This window comes from Sphaeramia orbicularis, chromosome 3, assembly GCF_902148855.1.
Source record: "Sphaeramia orbicularis chromosome 3, fSphaOr1.1, whole genome shotgun sequence".
NCBI lineage: Eukaryota > Metazoa > Chordata > Actinopteri > Kurtiformes > Apogonidae > Sphaeramia > Sphaeramia orbicularis.
Window position 1 is genome coordinate 26754220 of NC_043959.1, and position 26938 is coordinate 26781157.

Sequence of the window (26938 nt, forward strand, 5' to 3'; positions counted from 1 at the left end):
TGGGAGAGGGCCAACTGGGACCCCCACCCACCAGAAAGGAGCGGACCCCAGTGAGAGAAGGCGCCACAGCCCCCGGAGTCCACAGCCGCCTCCCGGCATGGAGGGCTCCCTCTGATGAAACACCGGAGAATAAGAAACATTAAAAAGATATAAAAATATTATTCGGTCGCGTGACCTCAAATTCCCGTCTGCTTGGTCTCAAAAGGGGGACATAGAAAGAACGTCATCGAAATGTGAGAAAGAAATGGGGGTGGATGGTTTGTTTGTACACAAATATGGCGTGTTCTCCAAAGCCAATCTGATCGGCCCGTGGCACTTTACAGATTGTTTTCGTAAAGCCGATTTAATCGGCCCATGGCACTGAAAGTGTTAAGTCACGGACTGTATATAAAGACGGACACCCTTCAAATCTGAAGCAAAAATGTCTCAGCTCAATCTCTACAGGTTTTGCACCTCTAAATCTTTTGCAAATCAAAAAGTTTTGATCCCACCCATCACGTTTAGTTGAACTTGCAAGCAAAACTTCTCAAAAGATTTTGACGCGCAAAAAATTTTCCACTTGCAAATGATTTTGATGCGAAAATAAGAACTACTTGAACTTGCAAGCAAAACTTTTGATTTGCAAAACATTTAGAGGTGCACAACCTTTGGACTTGCAAACAAAACCTTTAAAATGACAAAACATTTTGGCCTGCAAGCAGAAGTTTCACATTTTAAATGAAAGAAAATGAGAACAGAATCAGTTTTGTTAAGCTAAAAAAATCTTGAAATCTTCATTTTTGTTTGCAAATTTTGATTTTTTTGTGTCAAAACTGTATTTTTTGTGTGCCTTTTTTCCCTTTTACTTGCATAATAAAGATACAAAATTATCTTCATAAATTTCAAGATTCCTGCCCATTTATAGTCAGGTAGCTTGGTGCATGTAGGCATTCTGTATAAACATATTTTAGGTTTGATGTGCATTCCTCCTCATCAGCTCTACAGACTTATTGCATTTTCTTAATTGAGGTTGGTACAGTCCCAAAATTTAACAATGGCCCAGGGGAATGCATAACAGACAGGGTGGGGAAGCAAAATTTACAATGAACATTTAGTTGTTTTTTCTCAGCAGGCACTACGTCAATTGTTTTGAAACCAAACATATATTGATGTCATAATCATACCTAACACTATTATCCATACCTTTTCAGAAACTTTTGCCCATATGAGTAATCAGGAAAGCAAACGTCGAAGAGTGTGTGATTTGCTGAATGCACTCGTCACACCAAAGGAGATTTCAAAAATAGTTGGAGTGTCCATAAAGACTGTTTATAATGGAAAGAAGAGAATGACTATGAGCAAAACTATTACGAGAAAGTCTGGAAGATACTATTAAAGAAGAATGGGAGAAGTTGTCACCCGAATATTTGAGGAACACTTGCGCAAGTTTCAGGAAGCGTGTGAAGGCAGTTATTGAGAAAGAAGGAGGACACATAGAATAAAAACATTTTCCATTATGTCAATTTTCTTGTGGCAAATAAATTCTCATGACTTTCAATAAACTAATTGGTCATACATTGTCTTTCAATCCCTGCCTCAAAATATTGTAAATTTTGCTTCCCCACCCTGTATAAGATGCCAAACTGGCAGTTCAAAGCCAGTTTAATAATACATAATCATACTTACAAACACCAAGCAAAGTTAACTACTTCACTGTGAAGAAAAGAATCTGTGGGGCAGATATATTAAAGAAAAATATTCTGATCCCAGCGGCAAGCACAGTGCAGATTGCACTGAGTCTGAAAAGGCCATTAGACGAGTTATATAAATAATATAATGGCATTTGCACTAAAAGGTGATAAAATAGGCTCCGATGATTGCTACCTTCTAGTTCAGCAAAATAATCACAAAGGTTACTTTGTGCTGTCAGCAGTAGTGCACTGTAGTGTGGCAAATTACATATTCTTTTGCTTCATAACATAAGCCAGAGAAGAAAAGAAAAAAGATAAAAGATGGCTGAGAGGAGTTGAAACCGTCTGGAAGATATCCTTATGCATATGCTGACCATATGTACCTGAGCTGAGCTGCGAGTTGTTTTTTTGGAATGTGTTATAGTCCTGTTTTGATTTATGGCCTTTCTTCTGTCTGTCTGATACAGGTACAGTACGCTTTCTGCTATTTGTGTTGATCGTCTTATGGGAACATCTGTGTTTTTTCAAGATAAGTCCAATCCACTCTGCTCTCTTCAGGAGACACTAACAAAAACATATCATAGCGGAATAGGCAGCATTAAGATGGTGGTTCAAGTACAGAAACTAAACAAAAGCAAAGAGATGTCAAGTGAGAGATAGATAGACACCTTGAGGGAGGAAGGGTTAGCATTAGATAACAACAGCTGCAGCACAGTGAGTCAAAAAAAAGTAAGTAAGCTGTGTTAAAAAAATATAAAATAATAAAAGATGGTAAGAAGTAAACCAAACTGGATCCAAACCTTGTGCTCCTCCTGTAAAATACAGCAAACACATAAACACAGATATGTCAGGATGTCAGTCAACAGTGAAAAACTTTGAAGAGTACAACACTTCCATGTCATTTTGAGAACAAATGATAAAAGCGAAAAAAAAATAATTAATAATAAAGATAATGCATATTTCCATTTTGCCCTGATTAAAAAACATCCATGAGTGATGCCAATGGCTGTCATAAACTGTGTGGGAACATTTTCGCTGAGGAATGACTCACTGCAGGACGCAAACAAAAGACAGTGAAGCCACTTTCATATGCATATCCTGTCCTGTTCGCTCGACCACTTTTTGACGGTGCAGAGGATAAAGTCTACATTCTTTATGTTAATCCTCTAAACAAGGACTTGAAAGTACCGACCCAGTTTTTTAAACTGCACTTTACATTATAATCCCTGTTTATCACTATTATTACAGCTTTTCTAACCTAAAATCTGGAGAGACGTGATGAGTGTTTTATGTGGTAAAATATTTGCTGTATATATTATATAAAACACATAGTAATAATGATTCAACAGCAGACCACAGGTGTCAAACATACGGCCCCAAAAAGTCCAATCCGGTCCGTGGGATAAGTTTGTAAAATGTTAAAATTACACCGAAGATATTAACAATCAAGGATGTGAATATCTTGCCAGTTGAAATTCCACATATAGACCAATTCGATATCAAATGGGTCAGACCAGTAAAATACTATCGTAATAACCTATAAATACTGACAACTACAAATTCTATATATATATTATTATCATTATTATTATTATTCATCACTGTGTATGTTCACAATATTAAAACTGATTTCCACCAATTTGTGTGGAACATTAACACATAGAATGGCTGTCCTTTCACTCTCTGTTTGCGCAGGACTACAGTATAACCCCTGGACCTTTTGTGATTTGGATATTAACCGCCACATCAGTGTGTCGGTTGATACATTTGCACAGGATCAGCAAAGTCAGATTCAGGAAGATACAACAAAATGAAAAAGATGTAACAAAATCTAACAATATAACTAATGAAACAATATGAAAAAAAGATTTAAGTGTCAAAACAAAATTGATACAGAAGATGAAAAAAGACGAAGCTATCGGTGCAAATCACGTGACAAAAACGACACAAAAGATGCAACAAGATGTAAAACTGTAGACGAAACGAGATGAAAATGATATAAAAGGAAAGGTAAACATGGCGTAAAAGATGAAACAAGGTGAAAAAATAAGATTAAAACATAAAAAATACAACTCTTAAAAGATCTAACATGATGAAAATGATGTAAAAGCCTTTTTTTTTTTTAAAGAGAAAATAGATCAGTGGAGGACGTGAACACGGAAGGATGTTCATGTTCATTCATGGATGTAATAAGACTAGTTATTTTAATTTGATGTAATTTTTGGTTATTCGTGCAGAAAAACAGAAATGTCCTTCAACTGATGACTTTTGCCTTTTACACTCTGAGCACATTCCAGAGCTTGGACTTTCTCATTTCTGCTGCAGTAAAGAAGATGAATTACTACCGCTGCTTCTACCAGACTCTTTATTTATACTAATATCTTTCTCTCAGGTAAAGAAAGTGTGTAGTTATTCCACCTCTGATGGCCCTGGTGTCAGTGTTTTCATATACTATATTGTTTTCTTTGAACATAATAGCTGTTTCTGGCTCACCTCCTCTTCTTCTCCAAACCCTGTCAGGTCCCAGATATAGTTGAGTCGCATCTGCCGTCTCTTCCAGTGCTCCATGAACAGAACCGCTACAAAGTGAACAAACACAACACTCTGAACACCACATGCCTCATCTAAAAATAACATGCACAAAGGACTGAGAAATATATCACATTCACAAAATTAACTGAATTTTTTTTGTTTCTGAATAGTATGAAAAATGTCTAAATTGCACAACTGAGATTAGTGCTTCCTCTGTAGTCGCCAAAATGCCAGTGTTGCAGTTGTCTGTTTCCCTGGAGACGCCTGGACCTTTGAGCTCTGCAGGTCATCATTAAGCAACGCCAGTGAACACATGAAAAAATACTGAAGGAACATATATATGGTGCCTCAGTGATGTGGAAATGGTCTGTTTTTACATATCCTGATGTAGGAGACACCACCATAGAGTCATTATGTAATAAAAAAAAAAAAAAATCTATAAGAACTAAGAATATGGACAAAAACAATAACAATAATTATTACAATAAATATCAAATCATTACTTCTTTCAAAGTTAAGGGATGCGGAGTGAAAGCTGATGAGTAAGAAGCTGATGAAGGTTTGTAAAACAAGATAACAGCCGTGTCAGAGATGTAATAGGATGGAAATAACATAAAAGTGAGATGAGAAAATAAAACTTACGCAACGACAAAAACACACCTGTGGTTTTCTGAATTATGGCTTATTTTGCTTATTTTCTTATTTGCATATCATTAAAACAAAATAAAGAAAATGAGTGCAATCTCTTTCATCAAGATGAAAAAGTAAAAGCTCATGATACTTATTATAATATACTGATATACATATCATTATTATTCTATCACCCAGATGTGGTGAGAACTAAAAGTAGTGATAGAATTTGGGCACCATCTGAATCTGATTTTTTTTTTTTTTTTAATTTATTATTTATTTAATGTACAGTGGTACCCTTTTCTGGTCTTGCATCATTGGTGTTTATTGATAAAGCTTCTAGACTAGAATCTTTATTTTGCCAGTAATAGTTTGTCACACATGTAAACATGCACCACATATGGAAATTTGTCTTCTGCTTTTAACACATCACTAGATCATGCATCACATACACTGCATGCATCTCCGCCAGTCCAGGGAATTGAACCGGCGACCCTTCAGTCACAAGCTGACTCTCCAGCCATCTAGGCCATGGCTACTTCTAGCTTTTCTTGATAGTTATAGAGAAGGATAAACAAATTAAAAATCCTAAACTGCCTCCCGTACTTCAAAGAAAAAAAAGAAGATTTATATTCTGGTTTTATCTCCCAGCCCTGCATGCATGTTTTCATATTCATAATCTTTCTACACATTCGGTACCTAAAGGTAAAACATGTGAATTTGCATAATTGTGTTGCAATTTAATGCATTTGATCAAGTGAGAACAGATTGTTTTTAACCCATAAAGACCCAAACAGCCACTGGCAACCAAAAGCATCTACTGATCTAAAATGATTAAAAACTTCTTAACCATTAAATCTATCAATACTTTGAAATAATTGTTGTAAAATACAGTTTGTCATTTTTTCATGGTCATCAGATATGACCCATTTGGACGTTCAGAGGCTCTGTAGTGAACGTGGAAACACTGTCATCTTCTACAACATTGATTCACCAGTAAAACCTGTGGAGTTGGATCAGTGACAGTGGATGGACACACTGGGTTTATGAAAGAGTCATTTTGTCATCAGTTTTATCTGTTTCTAATATAATAACCCTCAAGTTTAATCTAAGCTTTAATAAACATCTACATGATCAACAAACTAAATAATGGAAAATACCTGATTTTGCCTGAAAAAAATGCAAAATACAGAGGATAATATGATAGTAAATGGTGATAAATCACTTAAAACAGGTTAAATAGAGAGAAAAAAAACACTTGGGAACTGCCACAAGAGTAGCAGTGGGTTTTTATGGGCTAATGGTATGATATTCTCTTTAACCCTTTCATGCACGAATTATGAGAACCTTATCAAAATTTTTTCCTGAGTGTTTTTATTCTTCTTTAGGCATGAAAAAAACAATGCGATTGAAAATTTTCTTCTGAAAAATAAATAAAAATAAATAAATAAAAAAAAACAAAAAAACAAAAAAACAAAAAAAAACCCCATGAAAAACAATAATGAAAAAAAAAAAAAATTCTTATGAACCTATTTTTCATGAAGTTGTAAAAATGTCCACTCAAGTGGACATCATGTGTTTAATTTTTGATGCACAGAAACATGTATTTACTGATAAATTGTGTGAAAACTATGGGGAGGGCTTATGATTCTGGGGGTTTATGCTCAAGGGAGATCTACATAATGTTACCAATTCACGTCAGAAAAGATATGTAGTGTCTTAAAACTTTAATAAAGATATGTGTAAAAAAACCCAAAACAAAACAAAAAAACAAAACAAAACAAAAAAACCGAAAAGAACAACAAAATCCATGAATATACAAGAGAACAGCTGTAGAATAGCTGTCCACCGTAGTTACCAGTATGCATGAAAGGGTTAAATGTCAGCCATTTTTTGTATTTTAGTCAAAATATGTGCATGGTATATGTTAAAAACTCTAAATGACTTATGTCACATGTTGCTATAGACTGTACTGTATCAGACGATTGATTTTTAACTAAATTTAATAGCAAATGGTTAACACATTTATAGGGTTGTTTAAAAAAAATGGATGAATGATTCCCTAATTGTCGAACAATATGTCATGCAAAGTTTGACAACATATGGGATTCTAGGCAGCAGCTGATTTTCCTCTTCTTCTAAATCATCCATCTTTGTCCTGTTGTGTATAGATTACTTCACTTATTCACCATGAACATTAGTGGAGACGGCAGAGGTCTTCCAGCAATGTCAGTGTGATGAATTACTCCAACACTGTCGCTGTACGGCTAATGCAGCGATGCAGCGTCTTAACATTAGAAAAAGAGCCTACGGTTTCATGTTATTCATCTCCTCTTCCTCTTCTAGGTGCTTCCAGACGGTTTCCAAGCTGTGACCCTGTCAGACAGTAGCTTCATCTAAACACACAACGCTCGATGGTCTAGAGCCCTGCTGCCGTTAACAGATGGCAGCGTGATTTGGAGGAAGATCAGAGGAAGACCAGCTGCCTTTTTCACTGCGTTTACTCAGGAGTTAGCGTAGTGAATTCCTATTATATATTCCATGTCGAACAGAGCCGAATTCTCCACGTTTTTGTCCATTCAGTTTGGTTTGACAATTAACAATTCAAGAAGCTCAACCCATAAAGACCCACTGCTATTTTTGTGGCAGTTCCCAGGTGATTTTTTTCTCTCTATTCAGCCTTTCTCAAGGGATTTATCACCATTTATTATCATATTATACTCCATATTTAGCATTTTTCACTGTAAATCATGTATTTTCCTGTATTTAATTTCCTATATTTGATTTAGATGTTCATGAAAACTCAGAGTTAATTCAAAGGTTGCTGTGACTTTATTTGGGGATGATAAAGTACAAGTAATTTGCGTTTGGATTTATTATAATTTCATGACGCATATGCAATTGCAGTTACTTTACTTCTGAGTAAAAGATACAATATATTTCATTTGGGATTTATGTTAAAAGTGGAGCTAAAATAAGCAACAGTGAATGCTAAGATAATTAGCATGAGGCTTACTTAGCATTACCCATGAAGCTTAGGAATTTTCATGGAAATAAGACAATGTATGCCACGAGTTGTGAAAGTTGTATGCGTTTTTAAGTTGCCACAGTAAAAAAATTTGTTTAATTTAGTTTATTTCAGACACAAATATAACACAAAACGTAGGGAGAAAAAAAATAAAAAATAAAACAAAACAAAAATAAAAAAAATAGTATAATAGAAAAAAGGAATGCTTCTTTTTAAACCCAGAGTCTTTCTTCATTATTTTGGATAGTTACAACAAAGGTTATTACATCAAAACAGAGAAAACTGAAAACTTTTTCAGCAAAGTATCAATAAGCGAACGTAAAAACAAGTGTCTCGATCCACTGTCATTGATCCAACTTCATAGGTTTTACTCGTGAATCAATGTTGTAGAAGATGACGGTGTTTCCACGATAACTATGGAGCCTCTGAACGTCCAAATGGGTCATATCCGATGACCATGAAAAGATGACAAACTGCATTTTACACCAATTATTTACAAGTATTGATAGAATTAGTGGATCAACAGGTATCAAACATAGATCAGTGGATGCTTTGTAGGTTTGGGTCGTTATGGGTTAATCAGCAGAACTGTTTACACATATGGATGAAATAGTAGCTTTCATCGACAGACTGTTCCAGATATGTTTGACTGCACAGCCGATACTCTTCTAGTAATGTTAATTAAAGCATCAGATGTTTGTGTGACTGGATGAGGAGGTTCTTACCCCAGAGGGCCATGAAGATGGAGAAGAAGACGGTGGCTGGGTTGTCAAACAGGTGGCTGGCTCGCGCTGTACCACATGCGGTAACCAGCTTCCAGTAGCTGCAGGCTCGGTCACACAGTGGACACATGGTGATGTTGTTCCTGGCATCGCAGATCTCCATGCTAGGAACGGGACAGATGGATGAAATGAATGATTCAAAGCGGAGCAGGTTACAGTATGGTTTAAACAGAGGAGTCGCAACAGGAATTTCACTGATTTCACACAAGAAGATCAGGAGTAAGATGTTAAATTCCTACAGATCATAATGTCTTTTGGAAGGAGCGATTCCCATCACAAATTTGAACAGAGTTTTCAGAAAATTGCCAAAAGGAAAACAAAACAAACAAATGATATACCTTCTCTTCCAAAACCATTATGCAAATGTTAGAAGATGGTTTCTCGTCTGTATCATCATCCTTATGGTTTCTTTGTCAGTTATGTTCAGAAATTGATAGAAGAGACAATAAAATAAACCTAATGGCCAAAGTGAGTCATTGTTCTGGAACATAAAACACCATCAAACAAATTCTTCCACAGTTTCTCAAAGCCTTTGTCTGATATTTCTTTTTACAGTTCTTTATACAAGGGTGCATTTTATTGCCTTTTTCTTCTGCAGCCTTGTATACATTGGTAATATTCTGTTGTCCCAGATGAAAAATTAGAAAATACAGCAATATCTTCAAAGAAACCTAGTGGTCTTACAATACATAAAGAGTTTTAAACATTTCTGTTGACAAAAGACAAAGACAGACTGGGATAATATTCAGACAGTGTTAGAAATGAAGTTATTTCTGACACTTTAGCAAAATCTGATTTAGTCACATCATGACTGGGTTCACATTCTCATCCTTTCCTTTGTCTTAGATGAGGTGCACTGATGATGTTTTATTCTTGTAATTTTGCTTTCATTGTAGCCTTAGATGCAGTCAATGTTATTATTGCACATTCTGCATTTGTGTGGCACCAAGTTTATTACATCGTTATACGCCTTGTATCATTTTTTTTGCTGCCAATAAACTTATAAGACTGATGAAACTGCACAGTGTGTAGTTAGTGGAGCTGGTGGTCAAACTTGAAAATTTTCTTTCATTAATTTGAGGCAAGATACATTCATATGATTCTATCATTCGTATGATAGTGATCTCACCTGATGATTTGACCTTTTAGAGTTTCGTTTATTGAATAAAATAAATTTTTTTCCTAACAGACAGCTCAACTGTATTTGTGTTAAATAGGTTCCACTAACATGACTGTAAAATTACATTGTTATGAGGTGCTTAAGGAAGTTTATAGTATTACCAAGTCAGTAAGCTAACATTTAGCATTAGCTCACCACTGACCCCTTGTGATCCTGCAGCTCCACCCCTTTTGTCCAAATATGGTCACTTCCAGCACCATACACGCAGTATAACAATGGCTAAATCTTAAACTACTGGCTTCAAAACCACATTTTACAAACCAATGTATGACATCTGTCCATTAATTATTTACAATCTATGGTTCAGCTACACACACAATCCTTTCCAATCAAATAAGAACTTCTGCCTTTTATTCTACCATTGATTTATTATCACTTACAGCTTAAAAACAACAACAACAACAACAATAATAATAATAATAATAATAATAATAATAATAACAATAATAATAATAATAATAATAATAATGGATTCCATTTTTAAGTGCTTTTCAAGGCACCCAAAGCGCTTTACATTATTGATCCATTATTCATTCGCTCACACACACAGTTTGAGGCAGGCTGACTAAAGCGTGGCTGCTAATTCACACCAAACGGCCCCTCCGACCACCACCGAACATTCATACGCATTCATACGCCAGTGTGAATGACACTGGAGACAAGGAGGGTGAAGTGTCTTGACCAAGGACACAACGCTTAAGCTTAAGAGGAAGTGAATTGTTCATGTTGAAAGTGTCTTTCTCTTTCTCTTCAGTCCTTTTGACACACTACTAGAATCACTTCCACACTAAGGATACGATGCTATGAGCTAAAAAGGAGCTGATGAGGCCCCACTATCCTCCTCTTCCTCCTCCTCTTCTTCCTCCTCCCCTTCATGCTGCACCACCCCTAGGCTTGTTGTATTTTAATTTGATCCATCCCAAATCGGTTTAGGAACAATAAGAACATGAGCAGACGTGTCCAGAGCTTTGGCACCTCTGGACATGTGCTCTGTTTGCTGACTGGAAAATACATACAATGTGAATAAATACAGCAAAAAATACAGAAAACCATATTAGAAGCCTTTTTTCAGTTAAAATAACCTGGCACGTTTTGGCTAATCGAGCTAATTCGGTGACTGACAGTACTATAAATACTCTTGTTCAGTGATTTGCAAGATTGCCAATTATTGCCTCACACCTCAGACCTTAAAGAGCTTCTGGATTATAATGACATGGCAAATTTTTAAGCACAGTGTCATTATGTTGCTAAACTCTGCCGCCATCATGCAGAGTAAATCTGTAATGACTCGATGTGGCAATAAACCAAAAAGTCTGGTGTGTTTTTGTGGAAACAGGTGGAGTCATTTCAACATTAGCATCTCAGTTGTTGTTTACGCCGAAACTAATACACATCATATGATTTATCACTGACTCCTGGGTCTACTATTGTCTGAATCACATAAAAAAAAACCTGCCAATTGGGTTGTATTATCCCACTCAATATTACAAAATCTGCTTTTTTTCTCACCAGAATGACAGTAAGTCACTCTCATAACAGTAGGTATCTTGCAATACAGACAGATTACCTGAGATTCACATAAACCCACATTTAACTCTTGAAAATGGGAGTTATTAAAATCCCCACATGGACTAAGATGCTGCGATTTAACGAATGACCAAACTGTGATGAGTCAACACCATTAGCTGAGAGGACATTTTAGCAGCAGTGATTCAAAGCCTGACTCCACTCTTGGGTTGATGTTGGAGGCTGAATTTCTTTTTTCATAAGCATATAAATCCTGTGAATGGTGATGACTGAATCCCATAGACATTTATTACATGTAGAATGAAATGAACAGCTGCAAACTTCAGCACTATTTCTAAGGCTATGTTCAGACAGCAGGTCTTAATGCACAATTTTTGGTGAAATCTGATTTTTTTGTGTGCTGGTTCATATTACACATTAAATACGACTTCTTCAGTTTTGAGTATGAACAGAAGTGACCCGCATGCGCAAAAGAGGTCCTGATGTAATACATGACCATGCATGCATGCACTGTCTTTAAAGAACTAACACCCCAGGGACGCAGAATTGTGACATTTCTTGCATTTCAATGACGTAAAGGTTGGATAAATGTGACCTGCTCGTTCAGGCTGAAGTTGCATCGCAAAATATCGGATACGTATCAGATTTAGGACCACATACAGTCATGGAAAAAATTATCAGACCATCAAAAGTCATCAAAAACAATGGTTATGCAATCAAGTACTAACTCCTGTGTGCATCATGTGACTAAAAAAGACCGAAAAGAAAACATGGAATGCCTAAAAGCACTGTTTTTGTCAGTACAATGCCATAGATATTGATGTAAGACCTGAAGTGATTTTGGTTATTATCAAGAAAACATGGAAAATGGATAGATAGGAGCTCTGAAATTAACCTCTTATGAGCTATTTTTGTTGTTATCATTATATTTGTCCAAACAAATGTACCTTTAGTTGTACCAGGCATTAAAATGAACAAGAAATTGAGGAAAACAAGGGTGGTCTAATAATTTTTTCCACGACTGTAGATGCCTGGATACATTTAAAAGTGTTTGTCCAATTCAAAGACAAGTCCATGTAAAGTGGAAATTTTGTGGAATATTAATTCTTATGTATGTATGAAAGTATGTATTAACCCTTTCATGCACGAATTATGAGAACCTTAGTCAAGATTTTTTTCTTCAGTGTTTAGCCATGAAAAAAACAATGCGATCGAGTTTTTTTTTTTTTTTTCCTATGGAGTTACAAAAATATCCATGCATTTAATTTTTGAAGTAAAGAAACATATGTTTAAAACTCAATATCAGAGAGTGATATGAAAACAATGAAATAAAAACATTTTTAATGCTGCTAATCTGATGTCTTCTCACATTTTAACATATTCTAATGCTAGTAATTACTCACTTCATGAAGATAATATGCAAAAAAAAAAAACCTTCTTGTCTAACAAATAACAATTGATTTACACTCAAACATGTCACTGCAGATCAGGTTTATCAAGAACAGTAAAGTTACAGTAATGATCTGAATTACAGTGTATGGGATGGTGCATAAGCGTCCACTGTGTTGGCTGATATGGAACTAAAACAACAAAACCCATTAATATACAAGAGAACAGCTGGAGAAGAACTGTCCACTGGAGTGGACAGTGCATGAAAGGGTTAAAGTGGCCCGGGTCGTATTTGAAAAAATCGGATTTGTGCTGTTCAAACTGTCTTTAACAGTTTGGATACAGGTCACCTATGGGCAAAAAAAATCAGATTTGGGCCACATTTGCCTGCAGTCTGAACGTAGCCAATGTGACCTGTACTGTGTTTAATATTCCTGTATGGCAAACTGTGGTAGTGTACACCCAGTGCAAATACTATTATGATCATCTAATAGTATGACTTCACACACAGTATTTCAATCCATCCATCCATTTTCTGATCTGCTTAGTCCTCCTGAGGGTTGTGAGGATGCCGGTTCCTGCCAGTTCACTCTCACTTTCACACCTAAGGGCGATTAGTCCTAGAAGTCCAGCCATGACCTAAAAGGTTGGACAAGCAGCTTGTGACCAAAGGGCCACCAATTTGATTCCGCGAACTGGCAGAGAAATTATGGGCCGATGTGCCCTCAAGCAAGGCACTTAATCCCTATTTGCTCCCCGGGTGCCTGGCATGCAGCCAACTGCTCCTAGTCTGTAGTGTGTTTTGTGTTCCTGCATGTTCAGCTAGTGATGGTTTAAAACCAGAGGGTCAGTTTTAGTGTCTGTTGTTTGTCTGCTTGTAAAAATATACACAGAAAAAGAAAGATTCTTCCTCTTCATCAGTTAGCTTTATTAAAGTGCGTGGTTTTGGAAAAGGTGGGAGAAAGCCATGAAGACACACCCAGAACCTTGTTGCTGTGAGGTGAAGGTGCTTATTTTTATGTTCATGTATTTTTTATGCAACTCTCTCCTCTAGGCCCAAATCAAAAGACTAAATAGAAATATAGATGAACCTGATGCTGTTTCACGTTGCTGAGAAAAAGTAGAGAGAGAGAGGAGAGCTAAAGGCTAAAGATTAACTCACTTTGTTATATTATCTTCATAGGGAAATTTGGTCTATTTGATTTTACACATCCTGACACACACACCACCTAGCATTAGCAATTAGCACAACCAGTTCACACATTAGGAGCAGTGAGCTGCCATTGAAAGAGCTCAGATACCGACTCCAGATCTGCATCAGTACCTTAGTGGAGGGCACTAACAGAATTAAGCTGTATGTACCTGTTTTTGATGGGGCACCTGGAGAAAACTTGCACACTATGGAGAAAACATCCAAACTGAACACAGAAAGGCCCTGGTCTGTGTGGAAATCAACAGGGAACCTTCAAGCTGATTAGTGAAAGTACTAACTACTATGCCACCATCAGATAGACAGACAGACAGACAGACAGACAGACAGACAGACAGACAGACAGACAGATAGATAGGTTGCATATGCATATAAAAACACTGTTGAAAAAAAAAAAAAACTAGTAAAAAATCCAAAAAGGAAAGTAAGTGTGAAGAGATAAAAATCAGTAAATAATATTAATAGAATACCTTAATATAGCAGAAAAAAAATACAAGATTTGCATATATACAAAGAGGAAAATGCAAGCAAATATATACTATATACAATCAGGTATGAAAGTGACTAAAGTGCTGCAGTGTGAATGTCCCAATGTCAGTCTGCAGCTGTTGAGTGGTCAAAATCTCACCCTGACCTTATAAACATTTTCTACAACCTGAAAACAAAGTATAAAGAAGAAAGTAGACGTCTTCTTTCCTATCAAACCACTTCAATTACAATATATTGAATAGAAATCCTGGAAGTTTTGACCAGTGACACCAACAATTATCATTTCACCTTTGACAAAATATTTTATGGCCCTTATATGTTACATTATTCTATATATTTTATCATTTCTGTAAATACTGTATATTTATGTTTCTTGTGTAAATTCAAAAATTTTCCTGTTAATATTGAATTGTAACTGAAGACATATTATATTACATTGGAACTAGTACAGAAATTCTCACCCTGAGGTCACAGTTATTGCATGAATGTAGTGACTATTAACTATTAGGCTACTGTTTTGTTTTGTGTTTTTAATACAACATATAGTTCATTATGTAGAGATCAGTACTGAAATCATACATGAATGTTACCCAGAATTTATATTAGAAGATGAAAAAGAATGAATTATGTTTGATGATAAATTGATAATCTGTGTGGTTGTGTGTACCTTGGTATGTTATCATCCACCGTTGCACATCCGTAAAGAAACACAATGACTCCCACGATGGCTGCAGGGATCAGCATCTGTGTGTAAACTCCTAGCCAGGCGAAATACAGCCCAACCTTCTCCCCAAAATACTTTCTGTGGGGAAACAAACCATATATCAATAACCAAAAACCACACTGCAATATTCCTCTATTATTCTGAGTATGACAATATTTTGAATTTAGTGTAAGAATATATTATTCTGAATTGGGTGCAGCGGTATACTGTTTCAGGATATTCTGTGGTGTATAATTTGCTAAAAAAAGGTCACTTTTTCTTCAGTTTTCTTTGTTTTTGATACAATAACCCTCAACTTTAATCTGAGCGTTTATGAACATCTACATTATCTGTAAATTAAATATAGGAAAATAAATGATTTACACTGAAAAAAAGCAAAAATAAAGAGGAAAATATGACAATAAATAGTGATAAATCACGTAAGAAAGGTTAAATAGATAGAAAGATGCATTTGGGAGTTGCCACAAAAGTAGCACTGGGTCTTTATGGGTTAAAACATAATGGAGAACAACTGACAGACATACATATACAGTGGCGGAAAAAAATATTAGACCATCAAAAGTCATCAAAAACAATGATTATGCAATCAAGTACTAACTCCTGTGTGTATCATATGACTAAAACAGACAGAAAAGAAAACATGAAATGCCTAAAAGCACTGTTTTTGCCAGCACAATGCCATAGATATTGATGTAAGAATTGAAGTGATTTTGGTTATTATCAAGAAAACATGGAAAATGGAAAGATATCAGCTCTGAAATTAAACTCTTCTGAGCTTTTTTTTGTTATCATTATATTTGTCCAAATAAATGTACCTTTAGTTGTATCAGGCATTAAAATGAACAAGAAATTGAAGAAAACAAGGATGGTCTAATAATTTTTTCCACCACTATAGATGCCTGAATACATCTAAAAGTGTTTGTCCAATTCAAGTTCAAGTCCATGTAAAGTGGACATTTAGTGGAATATTAATTCTTATTGGCCAACTTAATCCTTAATTCCCTTCAGAGTGACTTTGATAAAAACCATGTTCAGATTCTGCTCCATTTGTTAGACTTCAGCTCAGCGGTACATATCGGAGCTGGACATCCATCTGTTAGTAACGGCCCTCGTTCATCTTGCCTTCTGGCTGGTGACTGTGGCTGTAATATAGCTGTGAGAGGCTGGTATAAATGTGTCTGTGCTTCATCTAATGGGTGTGTTGAGGGTCTGACCTGATGAGTCCAATGGGCTGGTACTTGTAGAAGACACTGTAGCTGGCCCACTCTTCATACAGCAGCTGTGAAGAGTTCAAGAGTTATTACCATACATTTACATACATTATGGATTTAAAGCTGGCCTTTATAGCACCTTTTCCCCAAAACCTTCACCATGTTCATGTTCTCTAACCTAACCTAATTTCCAGATCAGGTAGGGCATCCTTCATTAAATGTCAAGCAGAAAAGCAGTGCTGGCTTTTAAGATAAAATGTGCAGGAAGAAGTAAGAATTTTTAATAACAAGTGGTGCCAGGCACAGCAAACTCTGCCCCTCGCACATGTTGTAGCTTATTTTGGCATCGATCCAGCTGATGCCATCATGTCTATGCATGTGCTGATGTCAGAATATCAATTGCCACTATCTGTTGTCTATATTTGTATTTTTGTATATTTGTATAATTGTCTATATGTGCCAAGGTTGAAGTAAATTGAAACAAAAGTGATGTTTTTAAAGACATGTGACATTTTGCCCATTATAATTAAACGGGAGAAGAAAAATGTAAAAAAAAAAAAAAAAAAAAAAAAAAAAAAAATCATTAAAAATTTGAACTTTGACCTACTTTTCCCAAAATGTTATGAGATCTATACTGGGTCACTGGCAATCAAGAAACCCAACTTGGTATGAATTCAACCAATGGTTTTGTTGCTACAGACATGTGAAATTTCACCCATTTTAAGTGAATGGGAAAAAAAATAAAGATTTTAAAAATTATTTAAAAAATCTAAACTTTAACTTACTTTTCCCAAAATGTAGTGGGATCTATTCTGGGTTACTGGAAATCTATCAACCCAATTTGGTATGAATTCACCACATAGTTTTGCTGCAGTAAATTGGGAAAAAAAAGATTTTAAAAGTTCATAAAAAATTTGAACTTAGGCATACTGTTCCCAAAATGTAATCACATCTACTCCGAGTCACTGGCAATCTATAAACCAAATGTGGTATGAATTCAATCAATAGTTTTGCTACTAGAGTGTTAAGAAGAAAGAAAGAAAGAAAGAAAGAAAGAAAGAAAGAAAGAAAGAAAGAAAGAAAGAAAGAAAGAAAGAAAAACTGAACCAGGCGGGGTAAAACTGCACTGGCAAATTAAAATTACGTATTGAGTGCAAATAATATGAGCATGAGTGTGATACCAGGAGGTCCTTCAGTTTGTGGAGGGCTAATTCCAAGTCCAGTTTTGCATTATTTTAACAGCACTTAGAAAACAGCTCAAGGACATGTGAAATAAATTATCTGTTCATTGATGAAGTCGATAAAAAGCAAAAATAAAACACAAAACAAAGACACAAGGTAGTTTTCCATCCAAATATATTGCAAAAATTAACAGAATTTTGAAAAATGTGTAAAGGAAGATGTGAAATCATGCATATTTCTATTAAATACTGTTACATGAACACTCAGCGCTGGTTCCTCTTCATTGTCATGTTTGCCTGTTCTATGTAATATTTCATACAATGACATCACTCATCTGCAGAATGAGGAGCTTTGACAGTTTGTTAAAGCCTTTGTTTAACATTAGTTTCTGCAGCTCAAACATGGTGACACTTCATTGTGTTTTTTTTTTTTTCATCTGATAAGCCATTCCCCTGTTTCTTATTAACATCAGTTGAGTGAACGTTAGAGCCTCTTTATTGCTCCTCACATGCATGTGCACATAATTATCCACTAAATCTGATTCCTCTGCACATACTGGTGTTTACTTTATATCAGTGCGCTAACTTTTCCACCTCATATTAATAATATTTTGCTGTTTTTTTTCAACTGGGGATCTTTTAATGTACAAAGAAAGTGAATAAAAATGACGTCTCTTTGATAAAGTAATATAGTATGGGGAACAGTCAGGGATCAGGGGACTATGAACACGTTGGGTGAAAAAAAAAACCAAACAAAAACTTTAAAATAAACTTAGTTTGTCATTTGTAGCTGATACCTAACTGTCTGGGAGTCCTAACACCAACTTTACTGTTTCTAAATGGTGTCTACAAAAAAAAGAGAGAGAGCAGATTGATTTTCATTGTTTTAAAAGACTATATTTGACATCCACATTTACATTTTTTGTCTCATATTTTACTCGCCCAAGAGAGTACTGGTTTATATCTGAACCTTAATGATTAGTGATTTTGAACATTATTTATACTTATTCACTCCAAGCATGATATTGAGATAATATTAAATCATTTGTACTTGACAGGTAATTTTGATTACCAGGACTTGAAAATTTACCCTATGTATCCATAATCACTTTTACCCTACGCAACCAGACTTCCCTTCATACTGATATCCCCCAAACCTAGACCGATTAATTTTTTTTCACCAAAATTGCAGGAGTTGCAGTCAACAATATACCTGACACTGTGGTAATGTTAATGTTGGCAACTTCAGGTGAAAACAGCAACTTCTGATATGCTAAAAATTAGTCAATTTTTGATGTTTTTTTTTTTTTTTTACCCTACGTAACCGAGATGTTTTTCACAAAGATTTCATCTCCCACTTATCGCATCGGCTCCTCCTTAGAGTCCCCAGAATCCACTCAGAACTTGGTAAAACAGCTTTTTCCTATGATGGACCTTGGTCATGGAACAATTCGCAAAACTCACTTCAGCTTCAGCATTTCATTACCTTGCGTGAATTCAAATCTGTTCTGTCAAACTGTCTAACAGCAGTGTGTAACTACTATTCTTAAACTGGTTTTCTGCTTTTATGTTTTTAGCCATTTTATGCTGTCTTAATTGTGTGTAAGTTGTCTTAATTGCATTTAAGTTTTATACTCTGTTAGTTCATTTGTATTGTACTGATGTGCCTCTTGGTCAGGTCTCCCTCGAAAAAAAGATTTCATCTCAAGGGACTTACTGATTAAATAAAGGTTAAATAAATAAAAATTCACTGAGAATGACTGAAACTGACAAATGTTTTTCAATGGCCTCAAAGTACTAGAAATACCCATGAATTACACTTATATGCCAGGTAAATGTAGGCCGACTCATTATCATTTCAACAATTTTTTTACCCTATGTAACCGCGCGTCCATGCCCTATCTTGTTCTAAAATGGTAGAGAAATGACTCTTGCTTCACTGATGTAGTGCATTAAAATGTAAACTACTGTTTTTTTCTTACAGAGGCCTATTTGTAACAGTTTAACATTTGACACTTAATTTCTATGAGATGGGATTATACATCATTGTGGCTCTACACCACAGCGAATGCATGTGCACGCATTATCGTAAGTGAATTTCCATCTTTACTATAAATAACCATGTTTACAATAATGTATTGTTTCTGAGGTGGTGGTGCTGAGCATGAGGTGAACACCGAGCTGCAGCTGCAACACACTGTATGAAGACCAACACAAAAAAAACCAATCAAACACGTCCCAGTGCTGCAAGGAGCGCTGTCAGGTCATCAGTATAAAATAAAACACCATGGTGGGCCATTAATAATAGTCTATAATGAATGTGATTTTTGTCATTTCCACTGGTCACAGCAGTAGAACCAAAGGTGTAATTAATAACATTAATGATGAGCCACAACAGTAGCAGACACAGTTATCTAATAATTACTGTCACAGCACAATAAAGCATGAAAACAACAACGATGCAGAAAAATGATTCACTTAAGGAGCTACAGTAATAAAACCCATCAGTTTGTTATTGCAGGAGGACCACAAATAATAACAGTCATTTTTCATGTGTAACTTCATTAAACTGTAAGTCTAACTCCACCCACATAGTTCTGGAAAGCGCTAAAAGCTGTTGACAGGAGTAGTTCAGGGACATCCACAACATATGAGACTCTTAAATGGCTAGATTGAGTTTTAGAAGCGCTTAAAGAAATGCCAACCTTGGAAAAAAAAAAAAAAAAGTAAATATCGTACACATACTTCCCTTTCTAATGAGGAACTGAAGCCAAAAAGAGCAGTTCTGCAGCTTTTGTGATTGTGAGAAATTCAGGTTTTTAACATTATTCTGGATCCAAACTGACAAAAAAGTGATCAAGGCAGTGCTTTTACTACACAACTGCCTCCTGTGGGAACTCAGTGGTTTGACCTGTCAGATAAAATAAACAGGCTTTTTTTTTCATATTGATTTCTTGATGTAGAGTAAATCTAGTGTTGAGCTGTTTTCACCAATAAAATGTAGACTTTGGTTTGTCACAGCTCAACACACATATTTTCATTTCCCTTTTACAGCTTCTACCACATTTTGCAAAATACATTTTTTTGTTCTACATAGCTCTGTAGCTGTCATTACTGCATAATGCAATATTTTTTTTTGTGAACTTATACTTGACATGTATTGAAAACTGTCATTTATTATTGCTTATTTTGAGGTGTTTTCCTTTGCTTCTGTCTGAGCTGTACTCTACCTGAACTGTGCGCCTGGAAATGACGTGATTTCCTAGAGCAAAACACCAAGTCAGTGGCTCATTTGTCTTCATTGAAATTGAAATGTCACAGAAGTAGAGTAAATAAGAATGGATACTAATGATATACATGGAGAAATAAAAGAATCTGAATCCCAGTCACGTTCAGGGTGTAATTGAGCATGAGAGGAAAATCCTTGGCCACTTTTGAGGAAGCAATTCATCTCAAGTCCAAGAAAAGTGACAGCTTTATTCTGCCGTGTAAGCTGTTTGTCCAAAAATGTGAAGGAAAGCTTTTGTAAATACTACACTGTAACACATTTCTGTAATTTCTACAGTAAAAAAATTACAGTATTCTTCTTGTTGTAACAATTTCCAAGGTGTAACTGTATACAAAAAAAAATATTTACGGTAACTTTAAGCATTTATTCACAGTATCACATTGTAAAATTACAGGATGGTTGTGTTTTCACTTGGTCCTGACAGTAAACCATACAAATTACAATTACACATTGTTAACATTCAGACTCCATGGGTTTTACTGGTGAATCAATGTTGTAGAAGATCACGGTGTTTCTACGTTCACTATGGAGTCTCTGAATGTCCAAATGGGTCATATCTGATGACCATGAAAAGATGACAAACTGTATTTTACACCAATTATTTACATGGATAAGTGGATCGACAGGTATTAAACAGTTTATATGAGTGAATGATTTTGGTTGCTGGTGGAGGTTTGGGTCTTTATGGGTTAATGGTGTGTTTGATTTCATACTCATACTCATTTTAATATGTCCAAAAAATATGAGAAAAGTAACTGAGTAGCTTACATTTTAGTATTATTTGAGAGGATTTTTACATGACTCCTTCTATTTAAGCACAGTTTCCCCGTGTTAACAGGACTATCATCTGAATCCATCTGATTTATGTAGGATCCGTAAGATTTCTAACGATTGTGAATGTAAAGGTTCAACGGTCGAATAACACCAAGCAGGAGGAAACCCGAAGCTAAATGAATTACAATTGATCATTGGGTGTTAATTAAAACTGTGTAATAAGAGTGTTCATTTAAACCTAAACATCCACCGGAGACCAAAAGCATCCACTGATCTAAAATATCTAATACTTTTGAAACACTAACCCTATCAATACAATGAAATAATTCAGGTAAAATGCAGTTTCTTAGCTTTTCAGATATGTCTTTTTAGAGGTTCAGAGTGAATGTGGAAACAGCATCATCTTATGCAACGCTAATTCATCAGTAAACCCCAAGTACAACCCCAACAAATGGCAGTTGTGGTGGTTTTATGTTTGCCTAATGATATATTTTAATAAAAAAATTACTTTTACATCAGTTTTCTCTCCTTTGATATAAAAATCTTGTTTGTAATCATATTTAATTAATGATAGTATATTGTGCAGAAAACGTCACTCTTTCTTCAATTTTCTCTGTTCTGATATAATAAACTATGAATTCACTCTGAGCTCCTATGAACATCTACATGATCACTAAAATTAAATACAGGAAAATGCGATGAATGGATCAATATCGTGCAGGACATTTACATTCTGGAAAAGTTGACATTTTGTTTTAGGGGTCGAAGGGAATCTTTTTTCACTATTTGGTTAAAATGGACAAACTATGTAAAACCTGCAATTGATGTGAATTGAATATTTCAGCTATGTGAAAACATTTATATGACACAAATTTCTGTTTAGGTTAGTGTAAACATACACACCTTATTGTGTCTTATTTTGGTGATGAAGAAGCGGAGCAAGCCCTCTCCTCTCGCCCACCTTTTATATTTGTTCTATATTCTACTAAAAAACTTGGATTAGCATCTTTGTTCAAATTTGAGGTGTGGATATTGACTTGTACCCGAAAGGGAAGTTTTGTACAACCTGTTTTTCAGAATAAATGAAGAATGAAAAACACACACACACACACACACACACAGGTACATCTCAAAAAATTAGAATATCATGAAAAAGTTCTACATTTTTTGTCATTAATTTCAGAAAATGAAACCCAAACTAATTTTCTGAGACACTTAATTTTGGGTTTTCATTATCTGTAAGCTATAAACATCCAAATTTCAAGAAATAAGGCTTGAAATATTTCACTCTAAGTCTAATGAGTCTATATAATATATGGGTTTCACTTTCTGAAATGAGTGACAAAAAATATTGAACTTTTTCATGATATTCTAATTTTTTGAGATGTACCTGTATATACATACATATAGGAAAATGCATGATTTTCACTAAAAATGCAAAATGCAGAGGATGATATCACAATAAATGATGAATAATCATTTACGAAAGGGTAAATGTGAGTATTTTTTTGTTTTTGGAGGTCCCCACTTAAGTAGCTCTAAGGGTTAAAATCTCATCAAAGTGTGTAAATAAACTACACGGTCCATGTCTTCAACATCACAGACTGTACAAGCAGATCACAGCTCTGTAATGATGACATGTCTTCACACCGCTGACCGGGTTTGTATGTGCGCTGGTTCCGACTGCCGTGTGGAATAGACTGCATCAATCACCACGGAACGGTTCGCCATTTCCACACATGATCACATGCTACGTTCACAGGCCGAGCACCAAGCTGCAAAGCGACAAATGATGGCTCTTAATTACACGAGGGAGGCCCAGAGGAGTTTTTAAATAGGAGATCACAGCCGACTGGGCCCGGTGGAAAAAAGCTCATTTAATATTCCCTCTTGAAGTGGCTGAGAAAAACCTTTCTGCACAAGGATGAGGACGTAGAGTATCTATTTACAGTAGTTTTATATGTGGAAGCACTTGACGGCTCCTCTTACTGTATAACTGAGAACAACAGAGGGAGAATTATAAGGCTGTTGCCTTAGTGACACACAGCCTACAGTGTAATTATGGACAGTGTTCGCAGAGGAGGAGATGACTTCAGACTCAGCGTGAGCTTTTATTTTCTTGCCTTGTTAATTTTATTCATGTACAGTGGGAGGAAAGGCTTGAATCTGCTGTCATGTTAGCATGCTAATCTGTCATGCTTTGTTTACCACTATTTAACCAAAAAAAAAAAAAAAACTATTGTGGTAATTAAGTGAGTGGCATGTTTCACTGTACTGTGCCCCTGTATTCAAGATTAGAAATGAAAAGCGGCCACAGGCACTTTAATTTTTATAGCCTTACATATTATTCTCTGAGGTAACTCGACTGGATTATTTAACTTTATCTGATTTGTTTCCTTGTCACGAAGGCTGATAATGTCAGGGTAAGACACATCATGAAGGGGTGTCCTGAATAATTATAATGGTTCTGAAATATTTATGAGATTTGATGTTCGTCTTCTGGCTAGGTTTCGTTGGTTTTTGATTCAATTTTTTGTCGAATTAGCACTGATTATTTCTCTTCGTTTTGATGAATCACATTTTCGAAGGGTATAAATGTATTTTAATGTCAGAATTTGCGTAAGTAATAGTGAAAATGTTTATTTTTTAGGGGTCTTGAGCGTGTATGTGTCAATGCAGCACAAGAACACCCCTCAGAAAAAAATAAGCCTCAACCTGAAGTCTTATTTGGAAGTACCAGGAGCATAGATCAGGTCCCACAGGTCGTCTAAACCCAAGAGTAAGCCCACTATTTTGATTCAACCCTCAAAGATATAAACAGCTGCTGACAACCAAAAGCATCTACTGAACTTAGTAACTTTTGACACACTGATCCTATCAATACGTTTTGAAAAAATTCAGCTAAAATGTTTCTCAGCTTTACCATCAACATCATCAGATGGCCCATTTGGATATTAAGAGACATTTTCTTCAACTTTGATTCATCAGTGCAGTTTGATAAATGACAGTGGTTGTAGATACTTGTTTTTATGTTCAGTTAATAATATATTTTGCATAAAAAGTCACTCTTTCTTCAGTTTTCTTTATTTGGATATAATATCCCCATGGTCAGTATGTTAAATATAGGAGAATACCTGATTTTCACTGAAAATGGAAAATGCAGAGGATAATATCATAAAAAAAATAGTGATAAAGGATTAAATGTAGAAAAAATTGATTTGGAAGTCACCACAGAAATGATTTGGCTTGTCCCATCTATATTATAAAAGCCCCATGGCGTCTCTGTGTGTGTGTGTGTGTGTGTGTGTGTGTGTGTGTGTGTGTGTGTGTGTGTCCGGGGATTCACACAAAATCCAGAAAGAGCTGACTGCTGTAGTTTGGCAAATTTATGTATTTTTGGTCAAGGAACAGACTAGCGAAAACGGTAAGTTGACAGGACCAATATTTTGGAGTATTTTAGTAATTTTTGAACATTTAGCCTTACAATCACGTTGCTATGGCCAGAACACTTTGGCGGTGACTGCTGCACAAATGCGGTACAACATGTACAAATACACAACAGCATAAAAACGACCACATCTAGAACACACGCTAGTTGTACTTTCTCACACAACTTCAGATCTACTCAATGTGATCTGAACACCTTTATGATAGAAGCATGTGTGATTAAAAATAGGCCATCAGTTGTATGAAACTTTAAAAAGTTTCTACCCTGACTTTGTTTTCTTGGTTTTCATTTTTTAAATTGTTTGAGTGCAAATTTTAGATACTATGAAGAAAGCCTTGAAGCTGAATAAAGAGGATAAAAGAATGCACTGCTTCAAATATCACTTATAAAACCAATGGTTATTAAAATGTCCCCTATTGGGCGGAGCTGTTTTCATCTGAAACCATGAACGCTGCTTAAAACTTGACCTTAATTATATTTAAAAAAGCAAAAACTTTAAATGAAAACTGATCTTAGGTGCAATTTACAATATAATTTTTCCATTCTTTTCAATGACCGTACTAATAATGGAAGGGAAGGAGGTGTTAAAAGTATTTTGGGATCTTTTTTCCAGTAGACATCATACACATGGAGCTTTGAGGTCGTTCAGTCACAGGCAGATCTAGTCCATTTTCTGTCCAATCCTGTCTGTCCTATCGCCTGATTAACGCTCTTTCTAACCGAGCCATCGTTCATTCATTCCACCTGCTCTGTAATCACCATTGCTCCTACTACAACTGCCTACTCCACATTTCCAGCTCATCTCCACCTCCTCAGCCTCCTCCTACATTAACTAATTTGTTTTCTTTGTTCATGCTGTGTTCATTCATTTAGTTATTGTGAATCTCAGGCTGTGTTGGGGGGTTTTCTGAACTCAGGCACTGTCTATGTTGTGTTTGCTCAGATAGTTGTCATTAAATTATCAAATCTGCTGCTCACTCTCTAATAAGACCCAGAGAGACTTTGAAGAAAATGTATGGTACTTGACATTTTGTGAACCTCCATCTGCTGATATGATGACATGTTTAAGACGTTCTATGGGTGGTTCCAGAGTGGAGAAACACTCTACCTCATGGCTGTATTTAGCTGCAAATCCAGGGGTAAAGCAAATGATTAATGGCTTAATTTAAAGGAGATGTATCAACAGGGATTCTTACTGCTTAATAAAGAACCAGTGGTCCTTGGACGTTGATATGTGAACAGGACTCAAGTTGTGCACCATGATCTTAATGCATGGAAATACAAGTCAAAGCCTTAAGGCGTACAAACACCTCAATGTATGATGTATGTTTCCATCCATATTAAATAAAAGCTGTGGGAGAAACACATAAAACACACAATCTTCTGTACAGTTTGGAATTATTTGATGTTAAAGCCATTCTTGGAGCTACTTTGACCTAACCTTTGACTTACTGTTGGTATTTTTACAAAGTGATGTATTTAAATTAATACATCAGGGTTAAATGCAAGAACATGACAGATGGAATGCTTCAGTTTAGTTGTACGATACCTCCTTGCTGTTTTATATTCATTTTGTTGTGTTTTTCTGGCCTTAAAGCTAAGCGCTGCTGTTCAGTAGGTGAAACTATGTGGACACATGTATACTCTATAGAAGAATTTCACATTTTTCCAAGGTAAACCACTACATATGGATAACTGAAACTACAAATAGTGGTTAAAATGACGCTAAACTCTAAAGCAGGGGTGTCTAATCCAGGTCCTCGAGAGCTACTATCCTGCATGTTTTAGATGTTTCCCTCTTCCAGCACACCTGACAGTTATTATCAGGCTTCTGCAGAGCTTAACGATAGGCTTATCATTTGAATCAGGTGTGT

General features: G+C 35.7%; 1 protein-coding gene across 3 annotated transcripts in view; it reads right to left on the bottom strand.

Moving 5' to 3' along the window:
- The window catches only part of ano1a (anoctamin 1, calcium activated chloride channel a), a 127456-nt gene that overhangs the window by 27814 nt on the left and 72704 nt on the right, over positions 1-26938 (bottom strand). For 2 of the 3 annotated variants that reach the window (XM_030127162.1, XM_030127145.1), the window contains exons 10-14: positions 16376-16440; positions 15105-15239; positions 8586-8746; positions 4164-4249; positions 2471-2482 (exon numbers count right to left, since the gene is read on the bottom strand). In XM_030127162.1, coding sequence (XP_029983022.1) covers positions 2471-2482; positions 4164-4249; positions 8586-8746; positions 15105-15239; positions 16376-16440 — 459 coding nt within the window. The remainder of the gene's footprint in view (positions 1-2470; positions 2483-4163; positions 4250-8585; positions 8747-15104; positions 15240-16375; positions 16441-26938) is intronic. The other variant, XM_030127153.1, reaches the window with a different exon arrangement.